The sequence below is a fragment of the Nelusetta ayraudi genome, unplaced genomic scaffold, assembly GCF_046127955.1.
Source record: "Nelusetta ayraudi isolate G7.1 ecotype Tasmania unplaced genomic scaffold, CSIRO-AGI_Nayr_v1 ptg000031l, whole genome shotgun sequence".
Lineage (NCBI taxonomy): Eukaryota > Metazoa > Chordata > Actinopteri > Tetraodontiformes > Monacanthidae > Nelusetta > Nelusetta ayraudi.
In genome coordinates, this window is record NW_027466081.1 from 5,486,462 (window position 1) to 5,499,096 (window position 12,635).

The following is a 12,635-nucleotide window of genomic DNA, read 5'->3' on the forward strand; positions in this document are numbered from 1 at the left end:
TTTAAAGGTTATTCCACCACTGGGAGGACGAGAGTTCGCAGGTCTCACCTCCCCCAAGCTTAAACTTGGGGTCTCTCACTGCTTTTTCATTCTTTCAGGAATCAACCGAAATAAGTTGGAGGCATCAGCAGATTTTTCCTTTGTTTTTGTTAACTTCTGAAGGTGCAATCATTACAGACTCCAAAACAGTATTGTGTGTGTGTGTGTGTGTGTGTGTGTGTGTGTGTGTGTGTGAAGCACAACGTGCTGTTGTGATAAATCTAATGCATGCATGTTCATTTCGATTTTTGATATCCACATTTGAAAATTGATTTCAAAATTTTTTTACGCTTACTTCCCTCCCTTGTGTGTGTGTGTGTGTGTGTGTGTGTGTGTGTGTGTGTGTGTGTGTGTGTGTTTTACAGTTCCAGTGGGACTGTATAAAACAATACAGAATCACAATAGCTGAAACACATATTTATCACCTGCATCATCACTGTGCATGTGTGGGTGTGTACCCCATAAATCAAAGGAACAGTTGTTCCTCCAATGGGATGCTCTGATCTCAGGAGGAGAACCAGCTGTTGCTTTTACGTACGGTCTTCTTCTGTGGTGGGGGAAAAAAGAGAACCAACAAACCCATGGTAAATTAATGAATTAGCTTGATGAATTAGTGCTCGTACACTGAGTGGCAAGTGCACTTGTCACTTTCAAAGAGAGATACAGGTTGAAAAGATTCTGCCTGTAGTGATGCAACGGAGAAGCATAGTTTAAAGGACCTGTAGTTTAGATAGTTGCACTACATGCACTTTTATTCATGACATACTAAGTTTGTTACATTCACAGTCAAAATAGACATAATATATGATAGTTGGCAAACGGGGCTAACCCAGCATAGGCTGTTTGATTTCCAGTCACAAGGGGGATCCAGAGTATAGGAGGAATGAAGCGTCTGAGCAAATTTAACGAAAACAACGCCTGGCTTTAACTAAAGCAATGTCTCCCCCTACCGTCATTTTGGTGGAGATGCATAAACTGTGAAAAACATGGGAGAAGAAATCGTTGTTTGTAGAAGAAGAAGAAGAAGAAGAAGAAGAAGAAGACTAACTTGTAGTTTTAAACCACAAGTTATAAAGAGCTTCAGTTTATAATTATTTTATTTATGTATATATTTATCTTACTTTCAAACGCTCTTTGACGATTGGAATGACTAAAACACGTTCAGATGACTCATTATGGCGTGCAAATACGATACAATAGAACTGATTGATGTAAAATGTAATCTCTTCCGCGACTATTTAAGCGCGAAAGAGACATGTGTACTTAAACTTCAATTCCCACCATGCCTTGCGAGGATTCCTCCGGAAGAAAACCTCAGCATTTTCCTTCCACTTCCTCTTTCCGTCAACGGAGTTTAGGTAGGGTTGCTACAGTGTGTTTCCCTCTTTCAAATCTGTCTAAAATCGTTATTATTTCTTATCATCCATTGAAACCTAACGGTTCTACGTGCTAAGCATATGTATAAAGACAACATTGAGCTATTATTTCAACAACACGCGTATTAGAAGTGTCTTTTATTGGTATATTTAGCCGTTGGTGACATGGCGCTGTAACTCAGTCTTAGCGGTGTGTTACAGCCAGAAGGCCGGCTGCTGTTACACTTCTGACAAAGTTATTGCCAGGATTGAGAAGTCAGTCGATGGGTTATATAGTTTATAGCTTCTAAGCGTAAAACTTTGTTCACGCTACTATCGGTACGCTAAACATCTCAAGCGCTATTTTAGTCATTAGCAGTATGCTAAGTTGGCTAGCTTGCTAGTCCTACGAACGTCTTCGCAACTAGTGTAATATTCCGCAAATTGGTGTCGAGCTGTCTGGCTTGTACCGCTGAACACGTTTAAAACGAAAAGAGCAGCTTTCGATTTGATAGTTTATCCGAACGGGAATCAAAACGTGTGTCCACATGTCAACCCGGCAACTGACGTAGACTGCTCTGTTTCAGGACACCATGGGACGTGTGATCAGGGGACAGAGAAAAGGTGCGGGGTCTGTATTCAAAGCCCACGTCAAGCACAGAAAAGGTGCTGCCAAACTCCGCAGTATTGACTTCGCTGAACGCCATGGGTACATCAAGGGGATCGTGAAGGTAAAAAAAAAAAAAAAAGCACCCTTGAAAACACCAACGTCACCCCCGGAAAGCGGAGACACTGTTCTTGAATCGTTTTCTCTGATCGCTTCCTCAAGGATATCATCCACGACCCCGGCCGTGGTGCTCCCCTGGCAAAGGTTGCTTTCCGTGACCCATACCGTTTCAAGAAGAGGACTGAGCTCTTCATCGCAGCTGAGGGTATCCACACTGGGCAGTTCATCTACTGTGGCAAGAAGGGTAAGCCGTGATGTCTAATATGGTAACTTAGAAAAATTTATTTTGCAACTGTTGTAATGCTCTTTCCAGAACTTTGCAGTTGTAATTGATACCTTAGTTGTTCTTGTCTAGTCCATTAGAATCAATTCAACAAGCTTGACACATACTAGGAATTGTAACGTCAGCGTGTCATAAAATCCTCACTGTTGTCATTGTAATTTCTGCAATACGCAGTGTTATTGATCCCTGAGTTACTGCAGTGTGTACCGCTGATGAGGCATCTCTCTCTTAGCTTAAATGCCGGTTTTGCTGTTTTTCATCCGACAGCTCAGCTGAACATCGGCAACGTCCTGCCCGTCGGCACTATGCCTGAGGGTACCATCATCTGCTGCCTTGAGGAGAAGCCCGGTGACAGAGGCAAGCTGGCTCGTGCGTCTGGAAACTACGCCACCGTCATCTCCCACAACCCCGAGACCAAGAAGTCCAGAGTCAAGCTCCCCTCTGGCTCCAAGAAGGTCATCGCCTCTGCCAACAGGGCCGTCGTTGGTAAGGATGTTTGACCGTGTTTGTTACCACTGATTGACGACTGATCATTTTCAACAAGCTTGGTTACTGTAGTGTTCTTGAGCTAACCGCTGACCATCCCCTCATTGCGTCTGACAGGTGTTGTTGCTGGTGGTGGTCGTATTGACAAGCCCATCCTGAAGGCCGGCCGTGCCTACCACAAATACAAGGCCAAGAGGAACTGCTGGCCTCGTGTCCGTGGTGTGGCCATGAACGTGAGTAAACACAGCGATGTCCAGTTTAATGCGTGTGATGAAAACTGCTCGGTTAAGAAGGACTGCTTTATGAGACTTTCAACAGATCTGCTAATTGTTGCTGTGTTCTTTGGTCTCGTCAAACAGCCATAGATGTTTGTTTGTGTTGCAATGATTGGGGCCAATAGTCTTTCTGAATTAGACTTGGATGGGATAATCTTTTGAAGTCACAAGAGGAAGCCTTAGTTCTTGAGAGACTTGTGTCATTAGTGTGGTTCTTTGTTTAGCTCCCAAAATAGTTTGATTGATTTTACAATGCCAAGCAGTTGTTTTTGTTGAGACAACAGTATTGCACACTGAGTGTACTTTTCTTTATAAGTTAGGCAGATTCTGCTTATACAGATTATAAAGCTGCATCATTGTCAAATGCTCCGACACCGCCTGAGTGATCTTGAACTAAAAAAAACACGGTTACAGATGTTAGGCTTTGGTATTCAAAGCTGGATGCATCTTTGCAACATTGCCAGAACTATAGTTTTGTCTTAAAGCTGAGTTCAGTTTTGCAGCTTTGCAGAGTATATGTATTTTCCTCCATATGTTCACTGATACATTTTAATTTGTGAAATGGACTTGATTCATAGTGCAGACCACTTAATCAAAATTTCATCTTGTCAAATGCTGTGTATTCATCATTCTAATACAGGCATATGTTAGGGTTTAAATCTGTTTGATGGTTTAAACAGATTTAAACCCCATCATGATGATCGCGCCGTACAAAATACGTTCTATGTAGGCGAAATCATTCATGTAGTGTACTGAGCAGGTTCGATATATTAAAACACTGTACTTACTAAAAACATGGATGACATTGGAGCTGTAGTTCATGACTGCATTGGCTTTCCTCCCACTGATGATGTTCCTCTTTCGTCTCCACACAGCCTGTTGAGCATCCCTTCGGTGGTGGTAACCATCAGCATATTGGCAAACCCTCAACAATCAGGAGGGACGCACCAGCTGGTCGTAAGGTCGGTCTCATTGCCGCCAGACGTACCGGCCGACTGCGCGGAACCAAGACCGTGCAGGAGAAGGAGAACTAAATCTCACTGTCTTCTTAATAAAAATCTGTTCGAAAAGAAATTCTTGGTGTCTGCACTGCTTTTGTCCACATCAAAATTTTACATAAATCTCCCAGATTTCTTTTTTTTTTTTTTGTACCAATGACCCTGTGTTGAAGGCCCAAATTGAATCAATTTGCTTGTAATCGTCACTGCAGAAATTCCAGCGTTCAAGACAAAAATTCTCTTTAAAACTTTGAAACCAAAAGCGCTGCAAACTGAACCTTGAAGTTAAGTGTTCCATTAAATCTATCACTGAAATGAAAATGTCAGGAAGAGATTTATGTGACTGTTCTGATGTAATCTCATTAATGCAACAAATTGGTGCCCAGCAATCGCATATTTGCCTACATAATGGCAGGAAACTGCTTGATTGTACTGCACTGATTGAGCTAGAGTGAGCTCTCGCACATTGACAGTTAGTGCTGGAAATGTGTTTTTGTGTTGGGCTCAGCTTACTAAGATAAGAGAGAACTTGTCCCTTGGATAATTCAGCCACACCGAGCGCTTCAATTATTCAATGCATCTTTTGTACGCAAGTATTCAAAGATGAGACCTTTTCTTAGAAATAGAGCAGAAACAAATGGCTTGTCTCCCTTGCATTTATAGACCCTTGAAACTCCACCCAGACAATCCATTGTTTTATTTTTAGAACTACACAAATGTAATTATTCTTTAAGAATGAAATAGAGGTCCTTAACTTCCTTGAAACCCGAGCCTTTGATCCATATCAACCATTTGCCATCACCACACTGACATTACAGTTCTTATTTTCATCAACTACATCAGGGACGTTTACATTTACAAAGTACTATTACGCCATATAGCTTGGCCGACTTTTTGCTGAGATCCATATACATGGATCCATATTGCCGGACGAACGTTTTCATTTATTGATTAATTCACCCAATAGTCTCCATTGCTTTCAACATCCTACATGAGTCAAGAGACTACAGTGCTTCATTGACTAGTTCTGAAGTTAGGTGTCTTATGTGTTACTTTTCGTGAACTCCCTCCATATCCAATAAGCCTGTTCTTAAGAGTACAGGTGCTGCGTGCGTTCATTGGTATTAACTAATTGTCATTACAGCACCAAATACCATTTCCCCCGTTGGAGATTTGAAAAAGTACATAACTCCATCACTGGCGCACGAACCGAATTCTCGTTCTGAGCGGCGATAGATTAACGCCGTTGCCTGAGCGCTTCATCAAATAATAGTATATTCCACTCAATTATGTCTGGCCAAAAAGTCTACACAGAAATAGCGCCCAAGAAGCGGCTGATAAACTAGTAGCTAACGCACAAGCTAACAGCGCGACAACTGTTGGCAAAGTAGGAGGCTGCCTGAACCTCAACTTGACGTTGCGTTACTCGACATACTTAATAGCCAAGTATCAAACTTGGGAGGGGACAGACTGGGAAACCATGCATACCTGACTGCTGTTCACCGTCATGTTTTGTTTTTTTTTTTTTCATGCCCTGAAAAATAGGCGCGCTTTTTCGGAAAATTTGACGTTTAAGGACTTTCCAGGGGGGCGTGGCTGTGATGCACCGCCCCAGCCTGCATAGTGTGAACATAGATAGAACTCTTGACACAGTCGGAGCTCAAACCTCAGAGAAATGACTGTCCCATGATAGTTTAGCATGAGACCGAAATAATAATAATAATAAAAAAAAACAACATACTTTAAACAGCCCGAAATAACATTTTGTAGATTTCAAACTATTCAAAAGTAAGAATGACGCAGACAAGATTCCATGTTCTTTATTTGCTAAGGGCGCAATGCTTTTTTTTTTTTTGTTATATTTCTGTGCACAAAAAACCTCACAAAGTGAAAGTCCACATCGCGACTGTAGCTCCAGAATTCAACGTCACACCATGGCCAAAACAAAAGTCGGCAAAAAACAGGGCGCAGAACTCTGTACAGTCAATATCTTCTTTAAAAATAACACAAGGACAAAAATGTTCCTCTTAAATCAAATTCTATTTTTTTTTTTAGTGAAATACAACAAAATAAATTCTATAAAATAAGAGCAAAATATTTAAATATAATACGATGGGCAGAATATTTTCATTTGCAGGAGTATTTGGTATGTTTTAGACAAAAAAAAGAAAAAGAAAATCAAAAATACATGCATTCAAGTTACCAATTAAATACAGTATTTACTGATGTTTTTTTTTTTTTTACCTTATACTCCTACAGAATTACAAGTTAGCTCAAGTTGCAACATGACTAACCAGCCGCTATTCTTACGGAACAACCCTGCTGCTGTAGAGCCCGTTCTCCACGGAGCCAGCGGGTCGGAGGAACCCGAGCGGCTCCGCGGCAGAAAGGGAGCTGATGGGCGACGAGTCTGTCTACAACTAGGCTGTACTTTTTATTTTTTTCATTTTTATTGGAGGAGACAGAAAGCAAACCACACAGTCTATTATACACCAGAGAGCCCAGTGCAGCAATTCTGTTGCATATGTTTCATTTGTCAGAATTCCTAAAAGATGAAGGCTAAGCTGTCTATCCCACCAAATATGAAGTTGGAGTAATAACATAAATGTGCAACTGAAAACAAAAAAAGAAAAAGAAAAGAAAAGCCACTTATTCGGTATCGCCCTCGTTGTAGACAGGGTGGAGGAGTAGAAAAAGGAGCAAAAAAAAAAAAAGAAAAGAAAGAAAAGAAAAAAAAACCTGAGGGTATCAACAGCCCTCTGCAGATGTGGATTAAGAACAGCTTTTCAGGTTGTTATGATAACAAGTCTTCCCTTGGGCTACAACTATTCTGGTGAGAAGCCATGCTAAATGTTACAGCATATTAACTAGAGCTTCAGAAGGGATCTGGATGAATTACCGGAGGAAGTTCTGAAAGGGGGGTGAGGAGGTGTAGAGGGGAAACAAAGAGAAAAGGAAGAGGAGGAGGAAGAAGAAGAAGAAGAAGAAGAAGAAGAAGAAAGGCAATGAGTTTTCAAAACAATGTTGCATCACTGCTTTTTCACATCAACCAAAAAAAAAAGAAAAAAAAAACACGGAGAAAGAGAAAAAAAAAATAAACACCGTAAAAGTCCACCCGAACCATCTCACACTAAAACCAACCACAGCGCGTGTGTTGATTTGGCATCGGTCATAAGGTTGCCAAGGAGCTCAATAACAATAGAATTATGATAATAACAATGCGTCCTTCTACAGTTGAATGACCATTAACCGTCCAGATGGCAGAACAAACTTTACTGCTGAGCATGGGTGATAAAACAAAGAGGAGTTGTCGTCTTCATACAGTTTGTTTTTTTCGTTGTTGTTGTTTGTAATTTCTCTTTTTTTGGGGGGGTGGGGAGGGCGCTTTTCATTTTTTATAATATCCATTGTTGTTTCTTTTTTTTTGTTTGTTTGTTTTTCGCTTCGTTTCTTCTTCTCCGTCATAGTATCTGTAACATCTCCCGGACAGCAAACCACACAGGAGTTATGCTACTGGGGGATCCCGACAGTCAAGAACATAAACATACTATGTACACCTTTACGTCGCGGAGACAAGCGCATCAGCATCGTCGGCTCTTGGTTAATGTGTTTCATTTGTTTCTCCAAGTAGGACTCTGGTCCGCTCCCTCGACTCCCCCCGGCCCCTCCGGACCTCTTCCACATCTCCTCCCGCGGCCGCCCCCTGTCACGTGGTCGAACAGCGACCAGGTCAGGGGAGGACAGAGAGAGCGCCCCCCGCAGGCTGACGAGAAGGGGATGCAGGGGGAGAAAGAGGGAGACGCAGAGAGGAGAGAAGGCTCTGACCAGGAGCTCTGTTGACGGGAAAGGATGAGAGGAGGGAGAGCGGGGACGATGGAGGCTCGAGGCACAGCAGAGGGAGGAGGAGGAGCGGGCGGGGGGGAGGAGAAGGAAGAGGGTGACCATGATGTCGTTACTCCTTGGGCGGAGCCGGCGCCGGTGTGGAGGCGGGGGCCGGGGCTGGGGCCACCTCCTCGCTGCCCTCCCAGGTGTCTTGTGCTCGCGGGGCCGGACCGGGACCGGGACCTGGACCTGGGGCAGTGCCCGGGGTCGGGGTCGGGGCCGGGGTCGGTGTCGGGGATGCGGTGGTGGTGGTGGTGGTGGTGGTGGTGGCGGCGGTGGTGGTCGTGGCGGTGGTGTTGGAGGTGGTGGTCGTGGCGGTGGTGTTGGAGGTGGTGGTCTGGGCGGGGCCGGGGGTCGGGGCCGAGGCGGGACCGGGGCGCTGGGGGTTGTTCATGTGCTGGGCAGCGGGTCCCGTGTACGGCTGCCCGTGGGGGTGGTTGTTCTGTGGGCAAAGAGAAAGATGGGTAGGGCTCAGCACAAGTGACTAGCTTACGAAAGCTAAAAACCCAGTGCTTTAGCTGGGGGCTGTAAACAGAGGGCTAAATGTGCTGGGTTCTTTTGCATAACGATGGTGTTCAGGGCTCAATGATAATCGATGGTCTTCGTTGTTTAATCGGTGTTCTGATTGACAAAGATGTGAAAACAGTCGGAATATATGGCACCTCAATCTTTACACCGTTGGCGTACAAAACTATTTAGCCATCAACCCATGAAATTCAATGAATCGGCACCAAGCAATCCAAGTATCGTGTCAATGGATTTAATTGGGTTGATGGGGCCGCAGTGCTTACTGATCATCTGGTGAGATATTTGCTGTGAGTGAGGCAGTTGGCGACGAAAGCAAATTGACACTGCACACATGATCAACTGGCTGTATGTTCAGCAGTTTAGGTATGTTTAGTCGTGTCCGGCTTGCAGTGATGTGACAAAATAATAATATTATATCTAACTGGTCACTTACGGGTTTGCTGTCGGCTTAGGGAATGTTCCTACTTTGGCGTTGTGTCTGATGTCTTTATTGTCTGAATGTGCTTTCATACGCTGTGCAGGTATTTGATGCCTAAAACAAATTTGCCTTGTGGACTAAACTCAACTCATTTAAATATATCTGGAATCCAATCCAGACATCAGATTTGACAATCGTTTTTTTCCCCCTACATTTATGATCACGTCCGTTTTTTGATTTCTCCCACACTTGAGAGGAACAACCCTCTTGTGTCAACGGTCCCGAGAACAGGAAGCGTGGGAGGATGATGATGGACGCTACCTGCTGAAACTGTGCGGTTCCAGGAGAATGCGGGTACAGGGAGGTGTCCTCGGGAGGGGAGGAGTCTTGATCATCGGGCGCTTCCTGTTCGTCCGGCTCCTAGGAGACACAACACAAATGTCACATCCAGACATTAATACCAGCATCCAAAGCAACACATGTACACACACGCATGTACACACTCGCACATGCACGCACACACACGCACACACACGCACACACACACACGCACACACACGCGCACAGCAAGAATGAGCAAAGGGGACTAAGCTTCTGGCCTTCAGTGATGTAATAGATTTTTAATGGCGCTGAGGGGGAAGTAGCTCAAGTCGTCCAATCATAATGAGAAGTGGTTTTGGTCTAAGAGACGCTGATAACTGCGGCCCCGTCGCCTACACATGAATCGCGTTTGTTTCGTGCAACCTGCTTGAAACCTGGCGACGTGAATTCATGGCTGGGGGGGGGGGGGCAGGGGGGACTGGACTGGCTAGCTAGCTAGCTCCTCCATCAAGACAGGAGGCTGCTCACAGTCTGTTTGGAAAGCGATGAATAACCTCACGATGTTACGATCGCTGAGTCTACGTCGCTACATCATACTGAGTAAGTTGACTGGTAGTTTATACCTCTTCTTTACAATGCAATAACTGGTCACTTCCTGTCCTGACATCCTGACTCTGATATTCTACATGTGACAATTCAAGAGTTTGCATCATCAATCGGAATCAGGACCCCCCCCGACCCCCCCCCCCCCCCCCAAAAAAACAACAAAAAAAAACAGAAGCTGAATAAACATAATAAAAACCTGCGGGGGTTGCCAGTCGTGTTTCTATCCTGTGTTACAAGCAAGCAGGGAAACTCTAAATTCTGCATTCCTGCCTGCTGCCGACTTGGATTTCACTGGGCTGACATTTTGAAAACTGTCCCATCATCATTTTCCTGCCTTTTTATGTTGTGGTGCCTGGAATACTGACCTTCCCTCGGATTCCCTGAGTACACTTGAGCTGTGTATGGAATATTACAGGAAAGGGGTGTCATTTGATTTTCAAGACAGAAACACAAAGTTATTCACTGTTCTTTTTTTTTTCTTTTCTTTTTTTAAACCGAGAAGAACGATACTCGCACTTCTAAGACATTTGCCAACTGCGGCCATGAATCAATACAAGACATTTCATCAGCACAGCAAACGCGTCATCGCTACCTAGGCTTTACACTTCCTGTCGGGAACACTGCGGCCGGTGGCGGCTCACGATTAAAATACAAACTCCGACAAAACGCGAAAATCTCCAAATGACCCCACATACACATGGTTGAATTAAAGTCGGCTTTGTTGTGTTGAAACACTGTTAAACCCATCAGGTCACTGACTTAACAGGCTTTAATGAGAATTACAAGGGCATCTCGGCTAAACAGAAACATTTCAGAAGACACTTTGCAGTAACGTTCGTCTACCCTCCACTGTCTCGTTCACCGTTCTGCATGCACAGTCACAACAGGCCGGCTACACACCGACATCTCTTCTGGTGCACAGGTGTCAAACTCTGGCCCGCGGGCCCAATTTTGGCTCGCAGTGTAATTACATTTGGCCCGCGAGGCAATACAAATGTAATTACACCGTAATTACTTTTGTGTGTATAAAAATCGCTACTAGTGCTGGCCCGGCCGCTATTATACAGCGCATGTACCGCTAATACTACAAATCCCAGAATGCTGTGCTGGTATTTAGGCATGTCAATCAGGAGAGGAAGCTCATTGACAGATATTATTATTACATAATTAGTTTATTGTTATTTAATTTCAAAAATGTATGAGCCCATGGAAAAAAAGGTTACTGTTGAAACTTAAATCATACAATTTTTCTTTACATTCTATTTATTTTGATGAGTTTTTTTATTTTATTTCAAAATTCAGTTTTGCATGTGTGCAATATGACGTTATTCATAGTATAGTATTAAGCTTTGCTTGTTTGACACCCCTGTTCTAGTGTGTAGCCGGCCAAAGACCAAACGAATAAGGTGAAGGCTAACACCGCGTGTATGGATGTAAAGGGGGGAAGGCGTTACCTCCTCGGGACAGAGTTCGCAGGCTTTGGCCAGCGTCATGCGCGCACTGTGCGACCGCTCCAGGAAGTAGCCGTTGGACGTCTCGTTGCTCTGCACCGGCGGGGACCAGTTGTTGTAGGTGTACTGGGGGTTCCCGGGGTACGGCCTCCGCTCCAGCTCGTCGCCCAGCCACTCCACGGCCCACGTCCACTTCCGCTTCAGGTCGCCGTTGCTCTGTGGACGGAGCGAGCGCCCGCCGTTTAGCGTTGGAGCAGTGAGGTTGAAACGAGCCGTGAGAGCATCAGAATACTTAAAAAATATATATTTAAAGCGAGAGGCGGGGGATGTAAAAATGACAAACGCATTGAGAGGAAAAACCTCGGAATGTAACAATATGCACAACAGTTCCTCAGCCTTTGCAATATTACCAACTTTGTCATTCAGTGCTGCCGCCGCTTGCAGCGTCCCTGAATGTGTCTCTGCCACTACCAGATCTGTGCACTGCCAGCGCAGCGCACATAAAGGGTGATTAACCTCCCTTTGTTCTGTAGCAGCTGAAGCCGAGTAAAAACAAAAAAAACAAAGAAGAACACATTTTCCCAACCCACCTTGAAACTCACCGTCGCTGTGATGACACAAAACTGTCGACGGCATAAAAAAAAAAAAAACGCAGGAAAAAAAAAAAAAACCCGGCGTGTTCACACGCGTCCAACTACATCTAACCCACGGCGGCGTACCTGCAGGATCTGGTAAGCCACGGAGCAGTTGCTGAACAGCGCCACCATGCACTTGATGCACTGGTAGGCTCGTTTCTGATAGTGGTTCTTGGAGCGCTGGATGGTGTCGAAGAGGCCGTCCCGGTCGTCGGGGATGCCCTTCAGCACGTTGTGGATCCTGCGGGGAGCAACGGGGGGGTCCGTGAGTATTGCGTTCAAGCAGAAAGGAGAGATAAGGAGCGAGCGCTAATGGAACCAGCCGGACCTGTGCGTCTGCCAGGAGTCCTCGATGAGCAGGATCTGTAGCAGCAGGTCCAGGTAAGGCCTCAGCTCATACGTGTAGGAGTACGCCACCTGCAGACAAGTTGGGGAAAATTGTGTGTTTTTCCTCCTAAATCCATGGGTTTATTTCAGGCGCAGGCAAACTAGGGCCTGTTAAAATGTCTAATCCGGCCCCCTATATTAATAGTCACCAAGTCATGAAAGGTGTATTTCATTCATCTTTTTCAGTGTTTTAAGTCATTTCAACAAAGATCTAAATACCGTGGGGCTTCAAAGACATTTATTT

The 12,635-nt window shown here is 44.6% G+C and overlaps 2 protein-coding genes across 8 annotated transcripts in view; one reads left to right on the forward strand and one right to left on the reverse strand.

Moving 5' to 3' along the window:
- Positions 1-1,244: 1,244 nt before the first annotated feature.
- Positions 1,245-4,239, forward strand: rpl8 (ribosomal protein L8). The gene is made up of 6 exons (XM_076031055.1): positions 1,245-1,397; positions 1,982-2,125; positions 2,224-2,365; positions 2,672-2,890; positions 3,008-3,123; positions 4,041-4,239. Exons 2-6 carry the CDS (start codon positions 1,988-1,990, stop codon positions 4,197-4,199), a joined length of 774 nt encoding a protein of 257 aa, XP_075887170.1. The 5' UTR covers positions 1,245-1,397; positions 1,982-1,987; the 3' UTR covers positions 4,200-4,239.
- A 3,876-nt stretch (positions 4,240-8,115) lies between these two features.
- The window catches only part of usp9 (ubiquitin specific peptidase 9), a 39,158-nt gene continuing 34,638 nt past the window's right edge, over positions 8,116-12,635 (reverse strand). For 5 of the 7 annotated variants that reach the window (XM_076031058.1, XM_076031060.1, XM_076031062.1 and 2 more), the window contains 6 exons: positions 12,333-12,421; positions 12,089-12,245; positions 11,373-11,585; positions 10,284-10,313; positions 9,313-9,411; positions 8,116-8,487 (listed from right to left, as the gene is read on the reverse strand). In XM_076031058.1, coding sequence (XP_075887173.1) covers positions 8,116-8,487; positions 9,313-9,411; positions 10,284-10,313; positions 11,373-11,585; positions 12,089-12,245; positions 12,333-12,421 — 960 coding nt within the window. The remainder of the gene's footprint in view (positions 8,488-9,312; positions 9,412-10,283; positions 10,314-11,372; positions 11,586-12,088; positions 12,246-12,332; positions 12,422-12,635) is intronic. The other 2 variants (XM_076031063.1, XM_076031061.1) reach the window with 1 other exon arrangement.

Excerpts from the sequence above, each read along its gene's own strand:
- rpl8 (XM_076031055.1), top strand. The coding sequence starts at position 1,988 with ATGGGACGTGTGATCAGGGGACAGAGAAAAGGTGCGGGGTCTGTATTC. Across the intron at positions 2,126-2,223 it reads ACATCAAGGGGATCGTGAAG|GATATCATCCACGACCCCGG; the intron begins GTAAAAAAAAAA and ends CGCTTCCTCAAG. Across the intron at positions 2,366-2,671 it reads CATCTACTGTGGCAAGAAGG|CTCAGCTGAACATCGGCAAC; the intron begins GTAAGCCGTGAT and ends TTCATCCGACAG.